Source organism: Oncorhynchus nerka, linkage group LG25, assembly GCF_034236695.1.
Source record: "Oncorhynchus nerka isolate Pitt River linkage group LG25, Oner_Uvic_2.0, whole genome shotgun sequence".
NCBI classification, from domain to species: domain Eukaryota; kingdom Metazoa; phylum Chordata; class Actinopteri; order Salmoniformes; family Salmonidae; genus Oncorhynchus; species Oncorhynchus nerka.
Window position 1 is genome coordinate 37,748,677 of NC_088420.1, and position 26,517 is coordinate 37,775,193.

At 44.3% G+C, this 26,517-nt stretch overlaps 1 protein-coding gene across 2 annotated transcripts in view; it reads right to left on the minus strand.

Annotated features, from left to right (window-relative positions):
- LOC115109471 (IQ motif and SEC7 domain-containing protein 3-like) overlaps nucleotides 1-24,504 on the minus strand; it is a 50,136-nt gene extending 25,632 nt beyond the window's left edge. For both annotated transcript variants that reach the window (XM_029634393.2, XM_029634394.2), the window contains exons 1-7: nucleotides 23,634-24,504; nucleotides 10,422-10,487; nucleotides 7,622-7,751; nucleotides 6,577-6,921; nucleotides 5,714-6,456; nucleotides 4,344-4,505; nucleotides 1,208-1,330 (exon numbers count right to left, since the gene is read on the minus strand). In XM_029634393.2, the coding sequence (XP_029490253.1) occupies nucleotides 1,208-1,330; nucleotides 4,344-4,505; nucleotides 5,714-6,456; nucleotides 6,577-6,921; nucleotides 7,622-7,751; nucleotides 10,422-10,487; nucleotides 23,634-24,169 (2,105 nt within the window). In that variant the 5' untranslated portion in view covers nucleotides 24,170-24,504. The remainder of the gene's footprint in view (nucleotides 1-1,207; nucleotides 1,331-4,343; nucleotides 4,506-5,713; nucleotides 6,457-6,576; nucleotides 6,922-7,621; nucleotides 7,752-10,421; nucleotides 10,488-23,633) is intronic.
- Nucleotides 24,505-26,517: the final 2,013 nt, after the last annotated feature.

A 26,517-nucleotide genomic window follows, 5' to 3' on the forward strand; every position in this document is an offset into this window, starting at 1 on the left:
CATTGTTGAATTTGCGATTTCCAACTTGTTGTGTAATGTTTATGTCCAATGGCCGATGAGCACCGATACATTTCATCTATAATTTCTCTTCATTATTTATCTTCATATGACAAGGATTGAAAAGGATTTGCCAGTAGATTGTCGACTTCATTCATGTTGATGAATGCTAGCTGGCCATCAAAGCTACTGTATATATGTAATTTGACTCAATTTTATCTGTGGCTAATGACCTTGAGCCTTCTTGGATGGGCACTTCTAATGTAACTCTTTGGCAGCACCTAAGGGATTCGAATTCTTGAGCTCTACCCTTAGATTTTTCAAAGCGTAGTTTCCCCACGAGTGAAAGAACATTGAACCAATCATGGCGCAACTAGAAAACATTACCAACCCCTACGTTCCGTATTTTCCGCTGGCTGCCCCACAACCACAGAATGCACTGAGCTAGGCTGAAACACCTGCATTTGGAGATGCCTTACAAAATGTGGCTTTATTAATCAATGATAAAAAATAAAATACATTTTTTTTTACCTTGTTTGCAAACTGATATGTGACATGTATTAATGCCAAAATAACGGGTGCCACTGCTTCACATGTTGTCACATATTGTTTCACATGGTTGTCACATTAACTTCACATTAAATGAGATCTCACAAGATCACGTGCTCACATGATCACTTGCGAAATTAATGTGTTTATCCGTAAAGGAATAACTCTGTTAAAATTACTTCTTATGTCACCCTTATGACAGATGACATAACATCTGTTACCTAACAGACCTGTAATAGCATGTCTACACTACTACCCCCTCCCAGTTCTGTATTATGTCATCCTTGAGCTGTTCTTGTCTAATGATGTTCTGTATTATGTCCTTCTGTATTCTGTTTCATGTTTTGTGTGGACCCCAGGAAGAGTAGCTGCTGAATGGGGATCCTAGTAAAATACCAATACCAAATACCAAAGACCCTAATCCAGGATGTAGGACACTTCTTGTTTTAGACCTGAGAGAACCCTCGGTAGGTGGAATTGAGCTCATCTCTGATATTGATAGATTATCTCAGCTGCTGAGGTTATTAGTAGTTAGGTCAAATGTGGTGCTACGTTGTAACCTGCTGTTCATGGCACTCCAGAACTAGAGTGCCTAACCCTGGAGTAACCCTGATTGACTGATCAGTTTAAGGGTGTGATGTGATTGGTTGATGGGTCTGACCTGAAAGCTTCAATGAGTCTCTCCACCTTCTGGGCCTCTCCCTGGACTCTGATGTGAGACTGGAACTTCCTCAGAGCCTCATCCAGCTCCATCCCAGAGAAGTCCATCTCATCCACCACACAGCTAGAGAGACAGAGGGGGAGGAGAGGTTAGTTGCGTATGTCTCGCTCATGTCACTGTTGACGTCATTGGTGTGTGTGTACGAGGGTGAGTGTACAACTGCTCTTGGTGTTTTTTTTCTTCCTTTTTTAGTCATAGTTTCATTACAGAGCCACTGACCTGGAACACATATACACACACGCACAAATATGCTTACACACTTGACAAATGCAAATATACAGTACATATTCCGTCCAATGGATAAGGGCAAAGAAAGCTGTGTGAGACAGAGAGAGAGATAGAGGGGGAGTAGAGAGAAAAGAAGAGAGAGAAGGGTGAGAGATGTAGAGAAAAACATTGTGCTGAGTGCTGTGACCTATTTTTTCTCAAAGCAAAACACACTCTCTCCTGGCTCTCTCTCTCTCTCTGCAGTATGAGAGCATGCATCCATGTGTGTGTGTGTGCGCATTTACAGTGGGGTCTGGAATTATTGGATCCCTTGATAAAGATCAGCAAAAATACTTTATAAAATAAATAATACAAATACTATGCTATGCTATATTGTATGCTCAAACTACATATATTGTACTAAAGCAATAACCCCAAGCACACATCAAAATGGCCGTGCACAGCAGCAGAGGGTTTGGCCTTCGAAAGAACAATGCATATGCAGAAAATACCTCATCCCTACTGTAAAATCTGGTGATTTTAAGTTTAGCATACAATATTTTTGGAGCATACAATCAGTGGTGTAAAATACTTAAGTAAAATTACATCAAAGTACTACAGTCGTGGCCAAAAGTTTTGAGAATGACACAAATATTAATTTCCACAAAGTTTGCTGCTTCAGTGTCTTTAGATATTTTTGTCAGATGTTACTATGGAATACTGAAGTATAATTACAAGCATTTCATAAGTGTCAAATGATTTTATTGACAATTACATGAAGTTGATGCAAAGAGTCAATATTTGCAGTGTTGACCTTTCTTTTTCCAGACTCCTGCAATCCGCCCTGGCATGCTGTCAATTAACTTCTGGACTGATGGCAGCCCATTCTTGCATAATCAATGCTTGGAGTTTGTCAGAATTTGTGGGATTTTGGTTGTCCACCCTCCTCTTGAGGATGGACCACAAGTTCTCAATGGGATTAAGGTCTGGGGAGTTTCCTGGCCATGGAACCAAAATATCAATGTTTTGTTCCCCGAGCCACTTAGTTATCACTTTTGCCTTATGGCAAGGTGCTCCATCATGCTGGAAAAGGCATTGTTCGTCACCAAACTGTTCCTGGATGGTTGGGAGAAGTTGCTCTCGGAGGATGTGTTGGTACCATTCTTTATTCATGGCTGTGTTCTTAAGCAAAATTGTGAGTGAGCCCACTCCCTTGGCTGAGAAGCAACCCCACACATGAATGGTCTCAGGATGCTTTACTGTTGTCATGACACAGGACTGATGGTAGCGCTCACCTTGTCTTCTCCAGACAAGCTTTTTTCCGAATGCCCCAAACAATCGGAAAGGGGATTCATCAGAGAAAATGACTTTACCCCAGTCCTCAGCAGTCCAATCCCTGTACCTTTTGCAGAATATCAGTCTGTCCCTGATGTTTTTCCTGGAGAGAAGTGGCTTCTTTGCTGCCCTTCTTGACACCAGGCCATGCTTCAAAAGTCTTCACCTCACTGCGTGCAGATGAACTCACACCTGCCTGCTGCCATTCCTTAGCAAGTTCACTACTGGTGGTGCCCCGATCCCGCAGCTGAATCAACTTAAGGAGACGGTCCTGGAGCTTGCTGGACTTTCTTGGGTGCCCTGAAGCCTTTTTCACAACAATTGAACTGCTCTCCTTGAAGTTCTTGATGATCCGATACATTTTTGATTTAGGTGCAATCTTACTGGCAGCAATATCCTTGCCTGTGAAGCCCTTTTTGTGCAAAGCAATGATGACGGCACGTGTTTCCTTGCAGTTAACCATGATTGACAGAGGAAAAACAATGATTCCAAACACCACCCTCCTTTTGAAGCTTCCAGTCTGTTATTCTAACTCAATCAGCATGACAGAGTGATCTCCAGCCTTGTCCTCGTCAACACTCACACCTGTGTTAACAAGAGAATCACTGACATGATGTCAGCTGGTCCTTTTGTGGCAGGGCTGAAATGCAGTGGAAATGTCTTTTGGGGATTCAGTTCATTTGCATGGCAAAGAGGAACGTTGCAATTAATTGCATTTCATCTGATCACTTCATAACATTCTGGAGTATATGCAAATTGCCATCATACAAACTGAGGCAGCAGACTTTGTGAAAATTAATATTTGTGTCATTCTCAAAACTTTTGGCCACGACTGAAGTTAAGTCGTTTTTTGGGGTATCTGTAATTTTGAGTACTTTTACTTTTACTTCACTACATTCCAAAAGAAAATAATGTAGTTTTTACTGCAGACATTTCCCTGACACCCAAAAGTACTCTTTACATTTTGAATGCTTAACAGGACAGGAAAATGGTCAAATTCACGCACTTATCAAGAGAACCTCCCTGGTCAACCTTTGTGCCTCTGATCTGGCGGACTCATAGCACACATGCTTTGTTTGTTAATTATGTCTGAGTGTTGGAATGTGCCCCTGGCTATCCATAAATAAATCAATAAAACGAGAAAATGGCGCTGTCTGGTTTGCTTAATATAAGGAATTTTAAATGATTCATACTTTTACTTTTGATACTTAGGTATATTTAAAATCAAATACTTTTAGACTTTTATTCAAGTAGAATTTTACTGGGTGACTTTCAATTTTTACTTTTTCATTTTCTTTACTTATCTTTACTTATACTCAAGTATGACGATTGGGTACTTTTTCCACCACAGCATACAATATACAGTAGCTAAGTATTTGTACAGTCTTTTATGCCCATCTTTATTAAGGGATCCAATCATTCCGGACCCTACTGTATGTGTAAAACATATTGTATATGCCGTATGCATGCATTCAAGTGTGTATGTGTGGTTGTCTGTGCATGTGTGTGTGCTATATTTTGTGTGTGGACTCACTCTAGGACATCTCTGTTGAAGAGTAGCTTACTGTTCCCCAGGAACTCTCCAATCATCTGTCGGCTCAGGCCCTTCCTCTGTAGCAGGAAGTGGGCCACGCCCATGGGCGTGTCTGGGACAAAACCACGGGTGATCAGGAAGTGGATGCCTCGCTCTGGGTTCCTACAGCAGAGATAGACAGCACAATATCGGTATATGCATGTGTGTGTGGGTGGATGTGGATAGGACCGTAAAGTAACAGGCAACTCTATCAGTGAAGCACTTTAGCTAATTTACATTAACTACAGGCTGCAGGCCAACAGTATGTACCACTATATATAGAGAACACCTCTCTCTCTCTCCCTTTTCCCTCTACCCCTCTCTAGACCAGATACCTGTTCTGTGAATAATTCTGTGAGTAGCTAAAGGACAATTCGACCCTGCGTGTGTCAGGGAATTGAATTGAGGATGCCTCATAAATTCCAATTCAATTATTGAATTTCAATTGAAGTAGTAAACAGGATGCAGAATTGCAATTTTTATTTTAATTAAAGGAAATAGAATTGAATTCAGTGAAATGAAATACAATGCAAATGCCTCTTCTATTTTAGGTATAGTCTATACAAATATGCATCTTGTACATAAAACACCAAACATGTCGTTATATACATGCATATAAAATATTGTTGAAGCAATTGATTTTCAGGACTAACTCTTAAAAGGAATGATCAAGGAAAACAAACCCACTGGGAACAGACATCAATTCAACGTCTACTCCACGTTGGTTCAACGTAATTTCATTTAAATGACGTGGAAACAACGTTGATTCAACCATTGTGTGCCCATGGGAAACCTGTATGCAAATATTATAGGTTATCATATTTCATTAATCCCTTACATTTGTTTTAATATGGGGGAAATACTACTTTTCCCAAAATGCATTAGTTTGACCATCAAGTTGACCCTTAAAAAAACAAGCCAAACAAATGAAATGGTTGGTTGAAATATAATTGGCTATTCTAAGCACTAAGGTTAAAGAGTACATGAACAAGAGTACATTGTTTCCAGAGAATTACATATTCTTTGGTATCTGGAAGTTTGACCTTTCAGATTAAATGAAACTCTCATGTTCTATGACTGAAAGGAATTTCTTTGAATTGTACTGAATTAAATTCTACTTCCTGTCACTCAAATTCAAATTCTACATCCTGTGGGTTGTGGCCAATTCAATAAAAATTTCAAATCATGAGTTGAATGGGAGTCAATTCCAAAATTCGTAATTGAGCACAACCCTGGTATTAGGTATATAAAGTATTTGCGTATTTGTATTTGCATGCATATGTGTGTGTGTGTGTGTGTGTGTGTGTGTGTGTGTGTGTGTGTGCACTCACACGTTGAAGAGGTTGAGTCCAATGCGATAGAGTCGTTTGCGATGCGTATCAGTGGAGAGTGTGGGGGATCGGCAGGAGGTAGGGTCCTGGCAGCGGTCTCTAGGCAGAGAGAGGACCAGGGCCTGGAGAGCCTCAGAGGTGGGGTCCCTGGTTGACTGGGACCCTGGCTGGGACTGGGGGTGATGAGCCTTGGGGTATGTGGAGTACTGGGGGTACTGGGAATAGGATGACTGAGTGGTATACTGGTTAGACTGGGCTGAGGTAGAGGTGGAACTGAGTCTCTCTGAGCCACTCTGCCTCCCCATCTCTCCCCCCTGCCCTGTCACAGTTGACCCCCTTCTCGACCCTCCTCCCTCCAACAACTCACTGGGAGGGGGGGCAGGAAACTCCGCCTCACCCCTTAGCTGGGAGGTTGTTGATTGAGTCCTCACCCCTCCTCCCCTCTCTCCCCCATCCACTGAGACTTGCCTGCTCCCTCCCGCTCCTGCCCCTGTGTTGCCGTGGGTAGCAGTGGTTGTGGAGGTGGTAGTCGTGGAGACGGTGTAGTTGTTGGTGTCGATGTGAACGGTGACGTCTCTGAAGGCCATGAGCAGGGAGCTGGCACTGCGAGGCATGCAGGCACTCTGTGCAGCCATCCGAAACGCCCCGGGGTCCATCAGCAGCCCCGCTGTCCCCCCCTCAACCCCCTCCGACAGGCTCCACCCACGCAGGGCCTCGTCTATCGAATGGGCCAGTGAGCGTACCTGGAATAAGAATCATAATAAGAGTCATTGGAACACCTGTAAGTTTTATGATGCTACTCTAGGCTTACTGTTTACTGATGCTAGACTACGCTAGGCTAAAGTGCTACATATAAAGCTCACCTGCTCTGAGAAGCAGTCCTCCAGCTGTGTGAGCGAGGGCCCGGGGCCCGTGGCGGGAGAGGGGGGCAGGGAGGTGGAGCGTGAAGGGGGTGGTGGGGGTGTTTTAGGGCGCAGGGGGGGTCTCCCGGTCTCTAACAGGAAGCTGTGTTGCTGGGTGGGGTTCTGGCCCCGGCTGGGGTTGGGCCGGCGCAGGGAGATGCGGCGTGGCAACTTGCTCTCTGACAGAGAGTTACGGATCTTCTGGAAGTTCTTACTGAGCTGGTACTGACGGAACGCCATCTGAATACAACACGCAGCGCGCCGCGACACCAGGTGGCCACCGTACCTCTGTTCCAACTCCTCTATCTACAAACAGAGAGGGAGAGAGAGAGGAAAGAGAAGAACAGAGAAAAATAATGTTAGTAAGGTTTTGGGAGGGATATTTGGGGAGGGATATTGTAGTCACAGAGCAATGCTACAAGCCTCCATTTGTTAAACTGGATATTTTTCCAAAATAAAAGGATAGCAGGACAAGCTCTCCTCTCCTAAAACAGTACAACAGACTCCAATCCCTCTTCATCACAGACACCAATCACTACATCACTGTGTTTCAGGGAAACAGAAGACAAAAAGAAAGCTATTTTATTAAGACATTCTTCTGTTTCACATACAGATGTATGATCTTAATTGGATCACCCTGTTGCAGGACAACTTTCCTGCAATGCAGGAGATTTAAAAGGTTTTAAAAGGCTTTTTAAGTTTGCCATTTCCACTTAAAAATTTCAGACTAGATTTTCCCGTACGAAAAATGGATCCACCCCTACAAAAATGCCCAATAATTACAATCCACGTAATACTTCACATTTCCTGTGGCTACAGGAGTATTTTCCAGCTGTAGCAAACTGGCACAAATTAAGATCCAACATATCTATTCAGCAAGCAATCCCCTTTTACTTCCTCTGAGACTCAGAGAGAGGGGGAGTGGGAAGGAGATGGGGGGGAGAAAGAAACACGCAGGCAGCAGCCTGGTCCGTTTCTGCCGGCCTGTATCTCGCTGCACACACACCTGTTTGGTCTTGTTCTCCAGGGCAAGTTCGTAGTCGCTGGGTCCTTCTCTCCGAGCCACACCCCCCGACCCCTCTCTTTCCTGTCCGCTGGAGGAATTCCCGCCCTCCAGACTCAGCAGCTGCCCATCACTATGGAAACAACAACACTCACCTTCAACCCCTGGGAAAACGTGTGTATGTACACTACCGTTCAAAAGTTTGGGGTCACTGCATTTCGCTACACTCGCATTAACATCTGCTAACCATGTGTATGTAACAAATACAATTTGATTTGAGGAGTGATGGTTGCTGATAATGGGCCTCTGTACGCCTATGTAGATATTCCATAAAAAAATCTGCCGTTTCCAGCTACAATAGTCATTTACAACATGAACAATGTCTATACTGTATTTCTGATAAATTTGATGTTATTTTAATGGACCAAAAAAATAGCTTTTCTTTCAAAAACAAGGACATTTCTAAGTGACCCCAAACTTTTGAACGTATGTGTGTATGTGTGTGTCCTTTACTTATCTTTCTTAGTCTTTCAGTTGTTATATAAGCCAGCTCTAACACCGCAGCTACTGTATAAAAGCAAAGACTGCTCATGCTTAAATAATGACTTCATCAATAATGTTCTTCTTTGGTTCTGCTATTCAGCTAACACAGCCTGACACACTGTGTGTGTGTGTGTGTGTGTGTGTGTGTGTGTGTGTGTGTTTGGTGCATGCTGGAGGCTGCATTTTATTAAGACTCTATTAAAAACACCATCATGCCTCAGCACTGTATCAGAATACAACAAAGTACATTCAAATGTATTTAAGGCTTTAACAGACAAGTAGATATGGAGAGTAATGGCTATTTAATAGTACTCCTGCTTCACACACACACACTGGTTTTTCCGCCTCCTCCTCTGTCACAGTGAAAGAGAAATTAACATCTGTCATCTCGCATCACTCAAGAGCCGCACAGAGACCTACAGCCAGAGGACACACAAACACACCTGCACATACACAAACAGACACGCACAATTCTATCTAAAATACGATGGAGCGATGACCCCAATCTTATTTTAGATAGATAATATGCAATGGTATTGTAGTAGGTCGTCTCGAGTCCGGTCTTGAGACCACATATTTAGTGTCTCGGTCTTGTCTCGGTGTCGGGTATATTTTTACTCGGCCTTGACTCAGTCTCGGACAATGAGGACTCGTAATTTCTTCCTGAGACTAGCCGAGACCATAACTATCAGCTCACATTCAAATCAAATCAAATCAAATTCAGTCAGAGCATAAAGCCAACAAGCTCTCACAGTCTCACTGCATAAATAAAAGTTAATACACATTCCCCAAACGTCAAATTTTGATGTTCCTCCTGCTGCTCTGCATCGTTCCTCCTGCTGCTCTGTATAGTTCCTCCTGCTTCTCTACATCGTTCCTCCTACGGCTCTGTATCGTTCCTCCTGCTGCTCTGTATCGTTCCTCCTGCTGCACTGTATCGTTCCTCCTGCTGCTCTGTATCGTTCCTCCTGCTGCTCTGTATCGTTCCTCCTGCTGCTCAGTATCGTTCCTCCTGCTGCACTGTATCGTTCCTCCTGCTGCTCTGTATCGTTCCTCCTGCTGCTCTGTATCGTTCCTCCTGCTGCTCTGTATCGTTCCTCCTGCTGCACTGTATCGTTCCTCCTGCTGCTCTGTATCGTTCCTCCTGCTGCTCTGTATCGTTCCTCCTGCTGCTCAGTATCGTTCCTCCTGCTGCTCTGTATCGTTCCTCCTGCTGCTCTGTATCGTTCCTCCTGCTGCACTGTATCGTTCCTCCTGCTGCTCTGTATCGTTCCTCCTGCTGCTCTGTATCGTTCCTCCTGCTGCTCTGTATCGTTCCTCCTGCTGCTCTGTATCGTTCCTCCTGCTGCTCTGTATCGTTCCTCCTGCTGCACTGTATTGTTCCATTTATCCAAACATCAAATTTCGAAGTTAAGGGTTAAGTTTATGCACTCGTTCCGAATGGTTATGGTAATGGTTAAGGTTTGGGATAGGGTTAAAACATTAAGGTTAGGCACTCATCAACACCCTATCAAAATCCAAGTCTACTTGATGGTAATAGCAATCACTGTTACCCTTAGTGGCTGGTTTTGAAGACATTTCCCAACCTCCTCAGGACATGGATAAATGTCCAATTTCGACGTCAATCTTGAACGATCTCCCTGCATTAAACCACTTCGCCAGGCCAAATATCCACACTCATTTCATGACACATTTATTTATTATCGCCTTGACTCAGTCTTGGACCTCTCGCCCCACTCGCAGTCTCTGTCTTAACTCGGTATCCCCCCTCCCCCCGGTTTTGGTCTGGACTTCTCTACTCCCAGTTCATAGACATAAAATGTAATGACAACATTGCTCTGCTCCCTCCAACCTCTTCAGGGCTAGAGAGGTTGAATCAGTCACTGGCAGCACTTTCACTACTACGCAACCACACACAGACAGAGAAGGAGTCTGATGGCATTTGTGTAGTGTGTGGACATGGCTTGAGCAGCACACACAGACACATACAGACAAACTAAAGGGAGTTCCACAGGGGCACAATCACAGAGCCATTAGATAGCCCCTCTGAGAGAATCAGTAATGGCACTGCAGGGTAGACTGGAGAGAGGGAAGATGAAATGAGAAAGAAAGAAAAAAAGAAAGAAAAAAAGAGAGAGAGAGAAAGGTGGGCAGAAGAAAAAAAAGAAGAACAGCTAATAGACTGAGAAAGTCACAGAGGAAGAGGCAGAGAAAAAGAGATCGCGATAGAGTGATTTCAGAGTTCAGATTTCAACCTTACCTGGAGGAGCCAGTGGGAGCAGCCTCTGGGGCAGGACAGCAGAACTGATGTAGTATTGTCTGACTCCTGTAGAGAAAGAGAGGGGGAGGAGAGGAGAGGGGGCAGAGGAGATAGGAGTGTGGTGAGAAGGGGAGAGGTGGGTGGGACAAGAGGGGGCAAAGAGTTGGAAAGAGTTATTTTACTCTTATGGCATTAGAGCAGAGTTTAATCAGTACAGAGTACAGATGGTTACTCAGATGGCTACTCTCTCTCTCTCTTTATCTCTCTCGCTCCCTCACACACACACACACACACACACACACTCATTCATATGCACACATGTGCAGTGACAAGTAACAAAACACTGATACACTGATAGACCAGGACAGTCACACAATAAACAATTATACGATATACAGTACAAACAATACAACTAAAAATAATATTTTACATTTTTAAGTATCACATGCTTCGTAGACGACAGGTGTAGAACAACAGTGAAATGTTTACTTAAGGGTCCTTTTCCAACAATGCAGACTTAATGATAGTTTTATGTTTAGGGTTACAATTAAGGTTAGGGTTAGGGGTTAGGGGTTAGGGGTTAGGGGTTAAGGTTAGGGGTTAGGGTTAGGAGTTAAGGTTGGGGTTAAGGTTAGGTTAGGGGTTAAGGTTAGGGTTAGGAGTTAAGGTTGGGGTTAGGGTTAAGGTTAGGGGTTAAGGTTAGGTTAGGGTTAAGGGTTAAGGTTAGGGGTTAAGGTTAGGGTTAAGGTTAGGGTTAGGGGTTAGGGTTAGGGTTAGGTTAGGGTTAAGGTTAGGGTTAGGGGTTAGGGTTAGGGGTTAAGGTTAGGGGTTAAGGTTAGGTTAGGGGTTAAGGTTGGGGTTAGGGGTTAAGGTTAGGTTAGGGTTAGGGTTAGGGGTTAAGGTTAGGGGTTAAGGTTAGGGTTAGGGGTTAAGGTTGGGGTTAGGAGTTAAGGTTAGGGGTTAGGGTTAGGGTTAAGGTTAGGGTTAGAGTTAGGAGTTAAGGTTGGGGTTAGGGGTTAAGGTTAGGGTTAAGAGTTAGGAGTTAGGGGTTAGGGTTGGGGTTAGGGGTTAAGGTTAGGGTTAAGGTTAGGGTTAGAGTTAGGAGTTAAGGTTGGGGTTAGGGGTTAAGGTTAGGGGTTAAGGTTAGAGTTAAGGTTAGGGTTAGGGGTTAAGGTTAGGGTTAGAGTTAGGAGTTAAGGTTGGGGTTAGGGGTTAAGGTTAGGGTTAGGGGTTAAGGTTAGAGTTAGGAGTTAAGGTTGGGGTTAGGGGTTAAGGTTAGGGTTAGAGTTAGGAGTTAAGGTTAGGGGTTAAGGTTAGGGTTAGGGGTTAAGGTTAGGGTTAGAGTTAGGAGTTAAGGTTGGGGTTAGGGTTAAGGTTAGGGTTAGAGTTAAGGTTAGGGTTAGAGTTAAGAGTTAAGGTTAGGAGTTAAGGTTAGGGTTAGGGGTTAAGGTTAGGGTTAGAGTTAGGCGTTAAGGTTAGGGGTTAAGGTTAGGGTTAGGGTTAGAGTTAGGAGTTAAGGTTAGGGGTTAAGGTTAGGGTTAAGGTTAGGGGTTAAGGTTAGGGTTAGAGTTAGGAGTTAAGGTTAGGGTTAGGGGTTAAGGTTAGGGTTAGAGTTAGGAGTTAAGGTTAGGGGTTAAGGTTAGGGTTAGAGTTAGGAGTTAAGGTTAGGGTTAGGGGTTAAGGTTAGGGTTAGAGTTAGGAGTTAAGGTTAGGGTTAGGGGTTAAGGTTAGGGTTAGAGTTAGGAGTTAAGGTTAGGGTTAGGGGTTAAGGTTAGGGTTAGAGTTAGGAGTTAAGGTTGGGGTTAGGGGTTAAGGTTAGAGTTAAGGTTAGGAGGGTTAAGGTTAGGGGTTAAGGTTAGGGTTAGAGTTAGGAGTTAAGGTTAGGGTTAGGGGTTAAGGTTAGGGTTAGAGTTAGGAGTTAAGGTTAGGGTTAGGGGTTAAGGTTAGGGTTAGAGTTAGGAGTTAAGGTTAGGGTTAGGGTTAAGGTTAGGGTTAGAGTTAGGAGTTAAGGTTAGGGTTAGGGGTTAAGGTTAGGTTAGAGTTAGAGTTAGGAGTTAAGGTTAGGGTTAGAGTTAGGAGTTAAGGTTAGGGTTAGGGGTTAAGGTTAGGGTTAGAGTTAGGAGTTAAGGTTAGGGTTAGGGGTTAGGTTAGAGTTAGGAGTTAGGGTTAGGGGTTAAGGTTAGAGTTAGGAGTTAAGGTTAGGGTTAGGGGTTACGATTACGTTTAGAGTTAGGAGTTAAGGTTGGGTATAGTTTTAGGCTTAGGGTTAGGGATTTGGGGTTAAGTTTAGGCTAAGGGTTAAGGTTAGGGTGTGTGTGTGTGCATATGTAGTGTGTGTGTGTGTGTGTTGGGGTGTCGGTGTAAGTATGTGTGAATGTTAGGGTAAAGCCCAGTGTGTGTGCAAAGAGTCCGTACAAGAGAGTTTAGGCAAAAAAGGGTCAATGCAGGTAGTCTGGGTGCCATTTGATCAGCTATTTAGAAGTGTTATTAAGAATTCTTATGACTTGGGGGTAGAAGGGTTCAGGGTCCTGTTGGTTCCAGACTTGGTGCATTGGTAACGCTTGACGTATGTTATCAGAGAGAACAGTCTGTGGTTTGGGTGGCTAGAGTCTGTTGGGCCTTCCTCTGAAACCGCCTGGTATAGAGGTCCTGGATGGCAGGGAGCTCGGTCCCAGTGATGTACTGGACCGTACCCACTACCCTTTGTAGCACCTTGCTGTCGGAGGCCAACCAATTGCCATACTAAGTGGTGATGCAGCCAGTCAAGATGCTCTCGCTGGTGCAGCTGTATAACTTTTTGAGGATCTGAAGGGGAAGAGGCGTTGTCATGACGTGTTAGAGTGTGTCTGTGTGTATGCTTGTTTGTGTGTGTGGCTCCGCAGTTCATAGAACAGGGGGGGGAAAAAACTAAAAAATAATAATAAAATAAAGAAAGTGGGTACAAAACTCGTCGCACAACAAAACATACAAAGCACCAATACATGCAACGAACAATCACCGACAAGGACATGAGGGTTAAATACACAACATGTAATTGATGAGATTGGAACCAGGTGTGATATATGACAAGACAAAACCAATGGAAAATGGATCGGTGATGGCTAGAAGATCGGTGACGTCGACCGCCGAACACCGCTCGAACAAGGAGAGGGGCCGACTTCAGTGGAAGTCATGACAGTACCCCCCCCCCCCCTCCCGACGCGCGGCTCCAGAAGCACGTCAACACCGACCTCGGGGACGACCCGGAGGGCGATCCGGAACTCTCGCAGCGTTGAAGGATCCAACACATCCTCCCCCGGAACCCAGCATCTCTCCTTCGGACCATACCCCTCCCAGTCCACGAGGTACTGAAGGCCCCTCGCCCAACGTCTCAAATCCAGTATGGAATGAATAGAGTACGCCGGGGCCCCCTCGATGTCCAGAGGGGGTGGAGGAACCTCCCGCACCTCAGACTCCTGGAGCGGGCCAGCCACCACCGGCCTGAGGAGAGACACATGGAACGAGGGGTTAATGCGGTAATCGGGGGGAAGCTGTAACCTATAACATACCTCGTTCACGCTCCTCAGGACTTTAAATGGCCCCACTAACCGCGGACCCAGATTCTGACAGGGCAGGCGGAGGGGCAGGTTTCGGGTCGAGAGCCAGACCCGATACCCGGGGCGAACACGGGGGCCTCACTGAGGTGACGGTCTGCTCCAACTTTCTGGCGCAGCACAACGCGCTGAAGGTGGACATGGGCGGCGTCCCATGTCTCCTCCGCGCGCCGGAACCAGTCATCCACCGCAGGAGCCTCGGTCTGACTCTGATGCCAAGGAGCCAGAATCGGCTGATACCCCAAAACACACTGGAAGGGAGAGAGGTTAGTTGAGGTGTGGTGGAGTGAGTTTTGGGCCATCTCTGCCCAGGGCACGGATGCTGCCCACTCTCCCGGCCGGTCCTGGCAATAAGACCTCAGAAACCTACCCACATCCTGGTTAACTCTCTCCACCTGCCCGTTACTCTTGGGGTGAAAACCTGAGGTAATGCTGACCAACACCCCCAGACGTTCCATGAACGCCCTCCAGACCCTCGACGTGAATTGGGGACCCCGATCAGACACTATATCCTCAGGCACCCTGTAGTGCTGGAAGACGTGAGTAAACAGGGCCTTCGCAAATTGGTAGGGCTATAGGGAGATCGGTCAAAGGGAGGAGATGACAGGACTTAGAAAAATGATCTACTACGACCAGGATAGTGGTGTTACCCTGTGAAGCTGGACACTGGGGGGGAGCGGGCTCTGCACGTGACGCCCGCTCAATGTCCATGACCAGCTCCCAAGCAAGAGGTGGGGAGTGGGATCCATGGGCCGCTCCTCTGTGTCATACAGCCGGGACAATGAGACTGCCTTAAAGTTCTGGGAGCATGGTCTGTAAGAAAGGGTAAACACAAAACGCGTGAAAAACATGGCCCACCTTGCCTGGCGAGGGTTCAGTCTCCTGTGCTACAGATTGCGGTGGTCAGTCCAGATGAGAAAAGGGTGTTCAGCCCCCTCAAGCCAATGTCGCCACGCCTTCAAGGCCTTGACGACAGCCAACAACTCCTGGTCCCCCACGTCATAGTTTCGCTCCGCCAGGCTGAGCTTCTTCGAGAAGTAGGCACAAGGGCGGAGCTTCGCTGGTGTACCCGAACGTTGAGAGAGCACAGCTCCTATCCCAGCCTCAGACGCGTCCACCTCCACACTATGAACGCCAAAGAGGGATCCGGATGGGCCAGCATCCGCCTCAGATGATGCTGTCCGCCTCAGCTGTCCACTGCAAGTGCACCAGACCCCCCTCCATAGCCTCTGTCTCCGCCTGTGAAAGGGGATACACGTGACTCCTGGGAAGTGCAGCGTCTACCAGGAGATCTATTGCACAATCGCCCCGTCGATGAGGTGGTAATTGAGTCGCCTTTTTAGAGAAGGTGACAGCCAAATCGGCATATTCAGGGGGAATGCGCACGGTGGAGACCTGGTCTGGACTTTCCACCATAGTAGCACAACCTTGAAAACCCTAAACACCTACCTGAGCAATCTCGCAACCACTCCGTGATAGCCCTCTGTGGCCAAGAAACAGCAGGGTTGTGACAAGCTAACCAGGGTAGGCCCAGAAACATGGGAAACGCAGGAGAGTCAGTAAGGAAAAGACTAATTATTTCCGTGTGACCCCCCTGCGTCACCATGCCCAAAGGAGCGGTGACCTCCCTAATCAACCCTGACCCTAATGGTCGACTATCTAAGGCATGAACGGGGAAAGGCACATCCACGGGAATAATGGGGATCCCCAAAACTATGGGCTAAAGCTTTATCAATGAAATTCCCAGCCGCGCCTGAATCGACGAGCGCCTTATGTTGGGAATGCGGGTCCACCAGCTGGTCAAACGAGAGGGTGGTGTCTCTGCAGGCCAGCTCCCGACGGACGTCCTCGCGTAGACTGCAGCGGTAATGATCGATCAGGGCCCTGTTGTTCCAACCCGTGCCGTTAGCCAGGGTCCTAAACTCCAGGGCGAAAACATGGGTGCTCCTTGTCTCCTGCCTCAGATGGTAGAGGTGCTCACCCGCCGCTCTACCCTCGGGTGGGTGGTCAAAGACTGCCCGGAAATAGCGGGTGAACTCCTCAAACTGGTCCAACGCCGCATCTCCTTCTCTCCATACGGTGTTGGCCCACTCCATGGCTTTCCCGGTGAGGCTCGAGACGAGGGTGGACACCCTCTCACAGTCCGATGGAACTGGATGGACCGTGACTAGATAGAGGTTTAATTGAAGGAGGAAACCCTGGCAGTTGGCAGCACTCCCGTCGTACTCCTGTGGCAAGGAGAGACGGATCCCACTGGGTTCAGGCGGGAAAGGGGCGCTCAGGGGAGACCCCGGTTGTGCTGGTAGAGGCGCTGGAAGAACTCCCTGTCTCTCCCAGAGGTCCATTGTCTGGACAACGCGGTCCATGGCGGCACCAAGATGGTAAAGTATTACTGCATGCTCCTGGACGTGCTCCTCTACCTCTATGACCGGGGTACCTTCTCCTGCTGACTCCATAGAAGGGTCAGTGATTCTGTAATGGGGTGCGTTCTGGTGGCAGGGAAGTCAGGCGCAGGAGAAGGAACTTGGTATAAACAGAGTATTTAAATAAATGCTCACAAACTCTGAAAACCAACATATATAAAATAAAGAAAGTGGGTAGAAAACCCATCGCACACCATAACATACAAAGCACCAATACATACAACAAAAAATCACCAACAAGGTGCAGTTAAGGACAATGTGTACTGCTCTGTTTTGAGCCAGCTGCAGCTTTGCTAGGTCTTTCTTTGCTGCACTTGACCATATTACAGTAATCAAGATGGGACAAGACCAGAACCTGAACAACTAGTACAGATGATTTTTGTGTCAAAAACACAGATCATCTTTTTAGAACAGACATACCCCCTCCCCATCTTCATAACATCTCTGTCAATATGTCTTGACCAAGATAATTTATCATCCAATGTTATACATAGGAGTTTAGCTTCCTCGACTTCCTCAATGGTCACATCATTTATACATAACTCCAGTTGAGGTGTAGGTCTTAGAGAAAGTTTTGAACCAAATACAATGTTTTTAGTTTGATGTATTTAAGACCAGTTTATTATTATTCACCCATTTGTGATACTGAATATAACTCCTTATTTAGAATTTCAGTGAGCTCGCTGGCTTTGGGTACTGACATGTAGAGTGTGGAATCATCCGCATACAAAGTCATTCTAGCTTTTATAAGACCAGTGGCAAATCATGTTTGTTGTCATGCCAAATATTGTCAAAACAACATCAAGGTAGGAACTCCGTTACAGGAAGAATTCAAACCCAGCTGGTTCAAAACGCTCATAGGACCAACCCAGAGCTTTATCTCAGGTAACAGTGGAATACTCTTTCTGTCTGTGTTGGCCATAGCAAGGTCACCTCTCTGTCTGTACAACACACACAAATGCTGTAACATCTCTAACACAGAGAGCAGGTTAATATTTTAACACTACACATCTCCCTCTTCTCTCTCTCCTTCTCTCTGCTCTCTCACTCAGTCTCTCTCTGCCCCTAGCCCTAGCCTAGACACTCTAACATGTTATAAATTATCCAGGAGCGGGGGTCAGAGTGGACAGTTACTCTCTCTCTTTCCCCCTCTCATCTCTATTTCTCTCTCTGTCCTGAGAGTAACTGATTACAGTTTGCTCTAAGGGCTAAGCGGGCCAGATACATGTGGACCAGCTGGAAGGAGGCGGGGGGAGAAATAAGCAGACCCACATACCCCCACACACACACACACGCATCCTATTTTAGTGTGTACTGTAGGTTATATAGTGTGCCGATTCCACGTCATCCCCCCACATTTGCAGTTTGTGCACTGTGTAATGTGAGAGTATTGTCAATCATATGGAGAGACGTAGTGGTTGAAGGGAGAGTAGGAGAGAGCTCTGAACACTAACCCCTAGACATGGTTGTCATCATCGGGGGGAAACGGTTGTAAAATGTATTTTAAAACTACCCCCGATTTTAACCTAATCTTAAGCTCAAATTAAGACTTAAAAGCTAATATTCTTGTTCTTGAATATTCACAGTATAGCAAATGTTGATAGAACAAAAATAAGTTGATGCTGGATAATGAACAATCACAAAAAAGCCTTTGTGCAAAAAACTTCCAGAAATAATGAATGTAGTGGAAACATTTTAAAGCCTTTATTTTCTATGGTTTATGTATTGCAAGAATAAAAATGTTTGACTTAACCTAATTGGATATTTTCTACTGTAGTTCCTGTATATCCCGTGTGCCATTTCCTCAATGCTTCCAAAGTCTAAATATCAGTAACAGTCCACAGGTCCAACAGCCTCATGGAACCCTGGTTCTTCCTCACAGTTAAACATCATCAATCTCCCCTCCTCTCTTCCCTCTTTATCTCTTCTACTCTGTTCTTGTCCTCAGTGGGAGAGGAGTCCCAGAGAGCATAATCAGCAGTCCTGTTGGGATTTCACTCATAATCAGATCACACACACACACACACACACACACACACACACACACACACACACACACACACACACACACACACAGGGTTTAATTCAAATGGATTCAGAACCATGGACATGGCCACTAAAGCTAGGACAGTAGAGCTGAGCTGCAGCTAAACCAACTACAGTAGGTCTACAACAGCTGTAACAGTAACCTACACAGCTACAACAGTAGAGTTGTATTCAATCCAACTACAGTCTGATATTTAAACCTCACCCCTCAACCAGGTTTTAAAGCAGTGTTTCTTTGCCAAGGGTGTAGCATGCATTTGAGCAATATCCCTCCAAACAAACACATACACAGACCCAAACAGACACACACACACACACACACACACACACACAGCTGTGTGTTATATAATCTCCTATGTTTTGGTCTCTCTCTGCAAATAATCCGCTACTTTAAATTATCCACGTCACACTCATGATGATCCTACTATTGTACCAGCCAAAATCATCAGGAAAGCAGGCAGGCCTACATCTTACAACCTGGTACCCTATGGGTCTACTCGAGTTGAAATTGAAGTTGGCACACACACGCACTATAAACAATTATCTGGTGTTTTCAACTAATTATTATTAAGTAACTGATTCCACTGCCTTTTTTTAGTTTACTCAACTTTTTGGTCCAAGTGTTGCAAAAAAGAAATAAACGTTTGACCAAAAACCGCTTCTGGACGTCAGAACAGCAATCACGAACCTCGATTTGGATGAAGATTTCTACTTCAACGAGTCAGCTGCTCATTCCAGACCAGGCACAAATCCCTGTGACTCGAAAGAGGAAGAAACGGTGCAAAAGAGAAAAAAGAGCGGTCTCCCTGATGAGACTACGACGGCGAGTAAATAAACTGCCTCTACCCTCCGTTCTATTGGCGAACGTATAATAACTAGAGAACAAACTGGACGAGCACCGTTCGAGACTATCCTACCAACGGGACTTGAAGAACTGTTATGTCCTATGTTTCTCAAAGTGGTGGCTGAACAAGGTCCTACCGACTAGGCACACACTGTTTGAATCAACGTTGTTTCCACGTCATTTCAAGAAAATTACATTGAACAAATGTGGAATAGATGTTGAATTGACATCTGCGTCCAGTGGTTGGATAATACATTGCCTATAAAAGTATTCACACCCTTTGACTTCTTCCACATTTTGTTGTGTTACAGACTGAATTTAAAATGGATTACATTGAGATGTTGTGTCACTGGCCTACACACAATACCCCATAATGTCAGTGGAATTATGTTTTTGACATTTTTACAAATTATTAAAAAATGTAAAACTGAAATGTATTGAGTCAATAAGTGTTTAACCCCTTTGTTATGGCAAGCTTAAATAAGTTTTGAAGTAAAGTTTTCCTTAACAAGTCACATAATATGTTGCATGACCTCACTCTGTGTGCAATAATAGTGTTTAACATTCAACTAAAAAGACCAGGGAGGTTTTCCAATGCCTCGCAAAGAAGAGCAACTATTGGTAGATGGGTAAAAAAAAAAAAAAAGCAAACATTGAATATCTCTTTGAGCATGGTGAAGTTATTAATTACACTTTGGATGGTGTATCAATTCACCCAGTCACTACAAAGATACAGGCGTCCTTCCTAACTCAGTTGACGGAGAGGAAGGAAACCGCTCAGGGATTTCACCATGAGGCCCATGATGGCTTTAAATGGGGTTTAATGGTTGTGGTAGGAGAAAACTGAGGATGGATTAACAACATTGTAGTTACTCCACAATACTAATGACAGAGTGAAAAGAAGAAAGCTTGTACAGAATAAAAAAAATATTCCAAAACATGCATCCTGTTCACATGGCACTAAAGTAAAACTGTAAAAAATTGGCAAAGAAATTAACTTTAGGTCCTAAACCGTTATGTTTGGGGCAAATCCAACAACACATATCCAACTTTTCATATCATGTTATGGGTATGCTTATCTTCGGCAAGGACTATGGAGTTTTTTTATGATAAAAATGAACAGAATAGATCTAAAGCACTGGCAAAATCCTAGAAGAAAACCTGGTTCAGTCGATTTGAATCCCACTTTGTAAGACAAAAAAAATGTGGAAAAAGTGAAGGGGTGTGAATAGTTTCTGAAGGCACTTAATAGCCAAGTTATCGTTAATCATTATGTATTTATTCCTCGTGTGTCACGCCCTGAATTTAGAGAGCCTTTTTATTCCCTATTTTGGTTAGGTCAGGGTGTGACTAGGGTGGGTACTCTAGTTTTTTTTTATGTTGGCCTGGTATGGTTGCCAATCAGAGGCAGCTGTCTATTGTTGTCTCTGATTGGGGATCATATTTAGGCAGCTTTGTCCCACTGGGTTTTTGTGGGATCTTGTTTATGTATTATTGCTTGTGAGCACTGCATAGGTTCAGGTTTCGTTCGTTTTTCTGTGAGTTTAATTTAAATAAACATGTGGAACTCTACGGACGCTGCGCCTTGGTCCAGTTATTCCAACGGCCGTGACATCGTGTTATTAGATTAACTGAAAATTGAAACAGACACGGTGGAGTAGCAGGAAGCTCAGAATGCCATGAAACAAGAGGTTCAAATCGGGGGAGAAACAATGCCCACTCTCATTGAAGCCATGGAAATTCCTGCCGAACCACGGTTGGCCTTCAACTGCCGTGGCTTCAATGTGAGGGGTCGGTCGTTCTCCCCTGTTGTAACTAGTTCCACTGCTTTTTTTTTAGGTAAGATGGCCAAATAATCATTTCAAGTTGAATAAATATTAGAAAAAGTGAATTCCGCTGAAAAGGCAGAGAGCGATATTTTTTTTACATATGTAACTTGCACACATTAACAAGTCTAATACAGCAAATGAACGATAAACATCTTATTAATCTACCCATCCTGTCCGATTTCAAAAATGCTTTAGAGCGAAAGCACAACATATGATTATGTTAGGTCACCACCAAGTCAAAAAAACACACAGACATTTTTCCAGTCACAAAAAGCAGAAATATAGATAAAATGAATCACTAACCTTTGATGATCTTCATCAGATGACACTCATAGGACATCATGTTACACAATACATGTATGTTTTGTTCAATAAAGTGCATATTTATATCCAAAACTCTCAGTTTCGTGCAGTAATGTTTTGATTCCAAAACATCTGGTAATTTTGCAGAAATACTCATAATAAACATTGATAAAAGATACAAGTGTTATTCACAGAATTAAAGATAGACTTCTCCTTAATGCAACCGCTCTGTCAGATTTTTCTTAACTTTACGGAAAAAGCATAATCTGAGAACGGCGCTCAGAGCCCAATCCAGCCAAAGAAATATCCGCCATGTTGGAGTCAACAGAAGTTAGAAATAACACTATAAATATTCACTTACCTTTGATGATCTTCATCAGAAGGCACTCCCAGGAATCCCAGTTCGACAATAAATTACTGATTTGTTCTATAAAGTCCATAATTTATGTCCAAATAGCCACTTGTTGTTAGCGTGTTCAGCCCAGTAATCCATCTTCATGAGGCGCGAGCACTTCGTCCAAACAAAAACTCGAAAAGTTCCGTTACAGGTCGTAGAAACAAGTCAAACGATGTATGGAATCAATCTTTAGGATGTTTTTAACATAAATCATCAATAAGGTTCCAACCTGAGAATTTCATTGTCTGAAGAAAAACACTGAACGAGCTAACTCTGTCAGGAGCACACGTCACGAGCCTGAGACACTCTGCCAGACCCATGACTCATTCAGCTCCCATTCCCCCCTCCTTTATAGCAGAAGACTGAAACATGTTTCTAAAGACGGTTGACATCTAGTGGAAGCCGTAGGAAGTGCAACTTAACTCAATAGACACTGTGTACTCGGCAGACCAAGCTTTGAAAAACTACAAACTTCAGATTTCCCACTTCCTGGTTGGATTTTTCTCAGGTTTTCGCCTGCCATATGAGTTATGTTATACTCACAGACATCATTCAAGCAGTTTTAGAAACTTCAGAGTGTTTTCTATCCAAAACTAATAATAATATGCATATATTAGCATCTGGAACAGAGTAGAAGGCAGTTCACTCTGGGCACAATATTCATCCAAAAGTGAAAATGCTGCCCCCTATCCCAAAAAGTTTTATCACTGAACACAACAGGCGCCTATTAGACAGAATAATTATTCTCCTCTTTGACTATGCATTTTTTGCTGTTTTTACTTTCGCCACTAGAAGGCGATCGGCCGATTTCTGGGGGTCTGTACTCACCAAGTTGTTGATTGTTCTTGTGCTTGCCAGTTAGCTAGGAGTTCTAAGCAGAAGGAAGTGACAAGAATAAGGGCTGTCCAGAAGGTGTCCTTTCCATAGACGTTGAGAAACGTGGAAGAAAGGAGTGAAGTTGAAGAAGTAATGGTAGTAGGAGTTGAGACACAAGATGATGTTCCTTGTCAACAGAGGAATCCCGACATGTTCCATATTAAGACGGTGGACATTGTAGCGTTTATTACTTTGGTTATCAACTGCACAGTGCAAACAGAGAGGAAATCGAAGAAAATAGGTATCATTGTGAGTGCCGCTGAGCGTTTTTTGGGACTAAGAGATTTTTCTGCAGAGGCATTACAAGGAATTATGTTGATGAATGCTCCGTCCTCCCAGGCACCTGAGCCTCTGTAGAGAGGTGACTGAAGGAGTGGGATGGTTGTTTGATTTATTTTTGTAATACAGTATTTCGGGTCCCCCCTTCTTCCCCAAATGTAATCTTTTTTTGTTTCAAAACCCTGTATAGTAGGTGGCGGCAATACACCAACAGGTGTAGTCTGCCATAATGTAAAGAAAAATATTTTTAAAAATAAGCCGTTTTCAGCTGTTAGCAGATGGCTAGCAGTTTCTTGCTGACAATAAAAACGGATGATTGCCATCATTTTTTCGAGTCATTACTGATTTTTTTTATGTAACAAGTCAAACATTAAACCTAAAATAATTCATGGTAACCTCCTAAACCATTCATTTAGACCCCGCGTTTATTTGAAACGGTGTGTATTTGCTGTAATGTGTAATATTGCCTGGCTATTAAAAGGGACAGGTGGCTATTTGAGACTCAGTGTTTAATTGAAGTTTTACGTGTGGAACCAGTTACTTACTCGTTTTTGCTTTGTTTTGTACAGTACACACACACTTTATCACATTCGCGTTGATAAAAGATAGTAAATGGACTCACTCTGATTGATTGGCAAGACCCACCGAGCGGCAGAGAGTGGTAGGAGTGAGGGGAGCTAGGGGAACCAGGGGATTCAGTGTGCGGCAGCCCGGGCTGGTCCTGCCGTCCTCCCCCTTGCCCGGGCCGTCCTCGCTTGGCGGAGGGCTCGTTGACTGCGGCTGGGCGGGTACCAACTGCATGTCCTCCGGATAAGCGGGTTGTAGAGGCGGCTTTTCTTGGTCCGGGTGGATTTCAGGCGGAGGTTTGGCAGGCAGAGACCCGGTGTCATGGGGTTGTGTGTCTGGATGTTGGTGCTGAGGATGATGAAGGTTACTGTTGGAGTCCGGGTGATGATGATAATGATGATGTTGTACTCTTGCCTCGCGCAGATTCCTGTTCTCCCCGAGCAGCTCGTCCACGCGCCGGTCCAGTTCATCAATGCGCAGGCGCTGTGTCTGGATGAGGCTCTGCTGGTTCTGAACTATAGTGGTCAATTCTCTAAGGTACAGAATTGCCTGGACCGGGTTCTCTAGCAGGCTGGTTCCCTGCAACGCCATGACCAGAGAGAGATAGCGCAAAGGAGAGCGATATTGAGATTATCGAGTGTAGTCTAGGGGAGAGGTAAATTTCTCCTCTCTTCTCCTTTGCTTTTTATGCCTCCATTAGTCCCTCCCTTCGTTGTAACGTTACTCTTCTCTTCTGTTTTTAAACCTATTCTGTTTCTGTGAGAGATGATCAGGTGTAAGAGAAGAGACTATTTCGTTCAAACGGAAAAAAGCAAGAGAGAGACAGGAAAAAAAAGAGATATGATGATCAGATGTAGAGGTACACCTTCCGGTCTTCCCGTGATGAGATTCTCCTCTTCTCCCTTGCGGCCACCGATACGGCTGTGCTGCTGATTGCTGCTGCTGATGACAGTTTTCAGATCCAGATGCGACGCAAAGCGAGTTGGGCGGGGGAGTGTGGCGTCATCACACATGAATGCGCACGCGCACACACTCAGCCTAGCGTGTTTAACACGCCTCTGTATGAGTTATTTACTGTATTTCAAATTATGCAACACATGCTCTGTCTGTGCACTATAGCCCTTCACATACGCAAGCACTCACGCACCCCCCCACACACATACACACAGAGAGAGAACCCATATTTATGTTTATTTATTTTCCCTTTTGTACTTTAACTATTTGCACATCATTATAACACTGTACATAGCCTTAATATGACATTTCAAATGTGTCTATTCCTGTGAAACTTGTAAGTGTAATGTTTACTATTCATTCTTGATTGTTTATTTCACTTTTGTTTATTATCTATTTCACTTGATTTGGCAATGTAAACATATGTCTCCCATGCCAATAAAGCCCTTTGAATTTTATTTAATTGAATTGAGAGAGAGCGAGAGAAAGATCTGTATGTGGTTGTTTGTAGTTGTGTCTGTCTCTAGGTCATCATTGGAAGGCCTAATGGTTCAAATAGGTCACCTGGACAAAGTTGAATGAAATCAAGCTGGTGTTTGTAATCCAGTGTTATGTTGTTGCTATGGTAGCCAAGAACTGACTGTTGCCATGGTTACCCCCTACTGACTGCGCTGTTGCCATGCGGCTGCTTGATTACAGTCATGTATGTGTGTGTTTGACCTGTCTCCTATCCGTTTGCTCATGATAATAATATTTCAGGTATGTGTGTGATGGGGAGTTGCGAGAGCGAAATAAAATCCTGTATCCCTGATAGTTTCCATGGTGCAGCAGCAGACAAGATGAAAGATGAAAGGAGCACTTCTCTGTGATATAACACACACTTACCCACGTGCCTATTCCCTTGCCAATCTGCCCTGCAATAATTATCTGTGACCCAGTCACTATCAACCCACACACATCCCATTTCTGGCACCAATGTAGTACACTGACAAATTGCTGTAAATTTACAGCAAACCTTGAACAGTTAGCTACTGTAATTCTATATTACACTACAGTACTGTAAAGAGCAATGCTTTATAGGAACTCAATGGCATTCTGCTAAATGGTAAGGTAATAAAATTACAGCAATTGCTAACAGTGAATAAGTAATTATGTATTACAGCATACCAATTAGTATTTTGTATTTTATATCAATTGCATTTGTAGAGGCCTTAACAAAGGCTACTAAACTGGCAGTGACTACAGGACAAAACAAATCAAAAGGACATGGCTAAACACTCAACCACTATATACTATCATGTTTCAGGTATGACCCAGGTGCAGACAGTGTTGAAAAACTAAAGTTTATTATTTAAACAAGGCGAGCAGTGGTCAATAATCCAGAGAGGATGTAAAGCACCGGAACAGCAGGCGGGCTCAGGGTCAGGTCAGGCAGAGGTCGGTAATCCAGAGAAGAGGCAAAGGTACAGGACGGCAGGCAGGGTCAGGGCAGGCAGGAATGGTCTAAACTGGGAAAGTAGAAAACAGGGACTATAGCAAAGACAGGAGCAAGGGAAATGCTGGTAGGTTTGAATGAACAAAATGAACTGGCCCAGACAGACAGAAAACACAGGTATAAGCACACGGGGAAGATGGGTGATACCTGGAGGGGGTTGAGACAAACACAAGGAGAGTGTGGTGGTTAATTTCTTTACTGTCAAATGAGGAGAGATAAACTTATCACGCAAGTCAGAGTCATACTTAAACTAAATATTTTATAATAAGAGCTTTGCAATAGCAATGACTTGTCAACGATTCACCATTTCTAATGATCCGTTGAGAGTGTCAAGACAAAAGTACAAAGGTCTTTTATAGCCAAAATACACCCCTTTCAACCTACATGACGAACAACAGATAATTAGAAGGTTAAGACTCCAAACTAGAACCATCTCTCCCTGGTACGGTATATAGCAGAAACATTAACCCATGTTCTCTGGGATGCACTT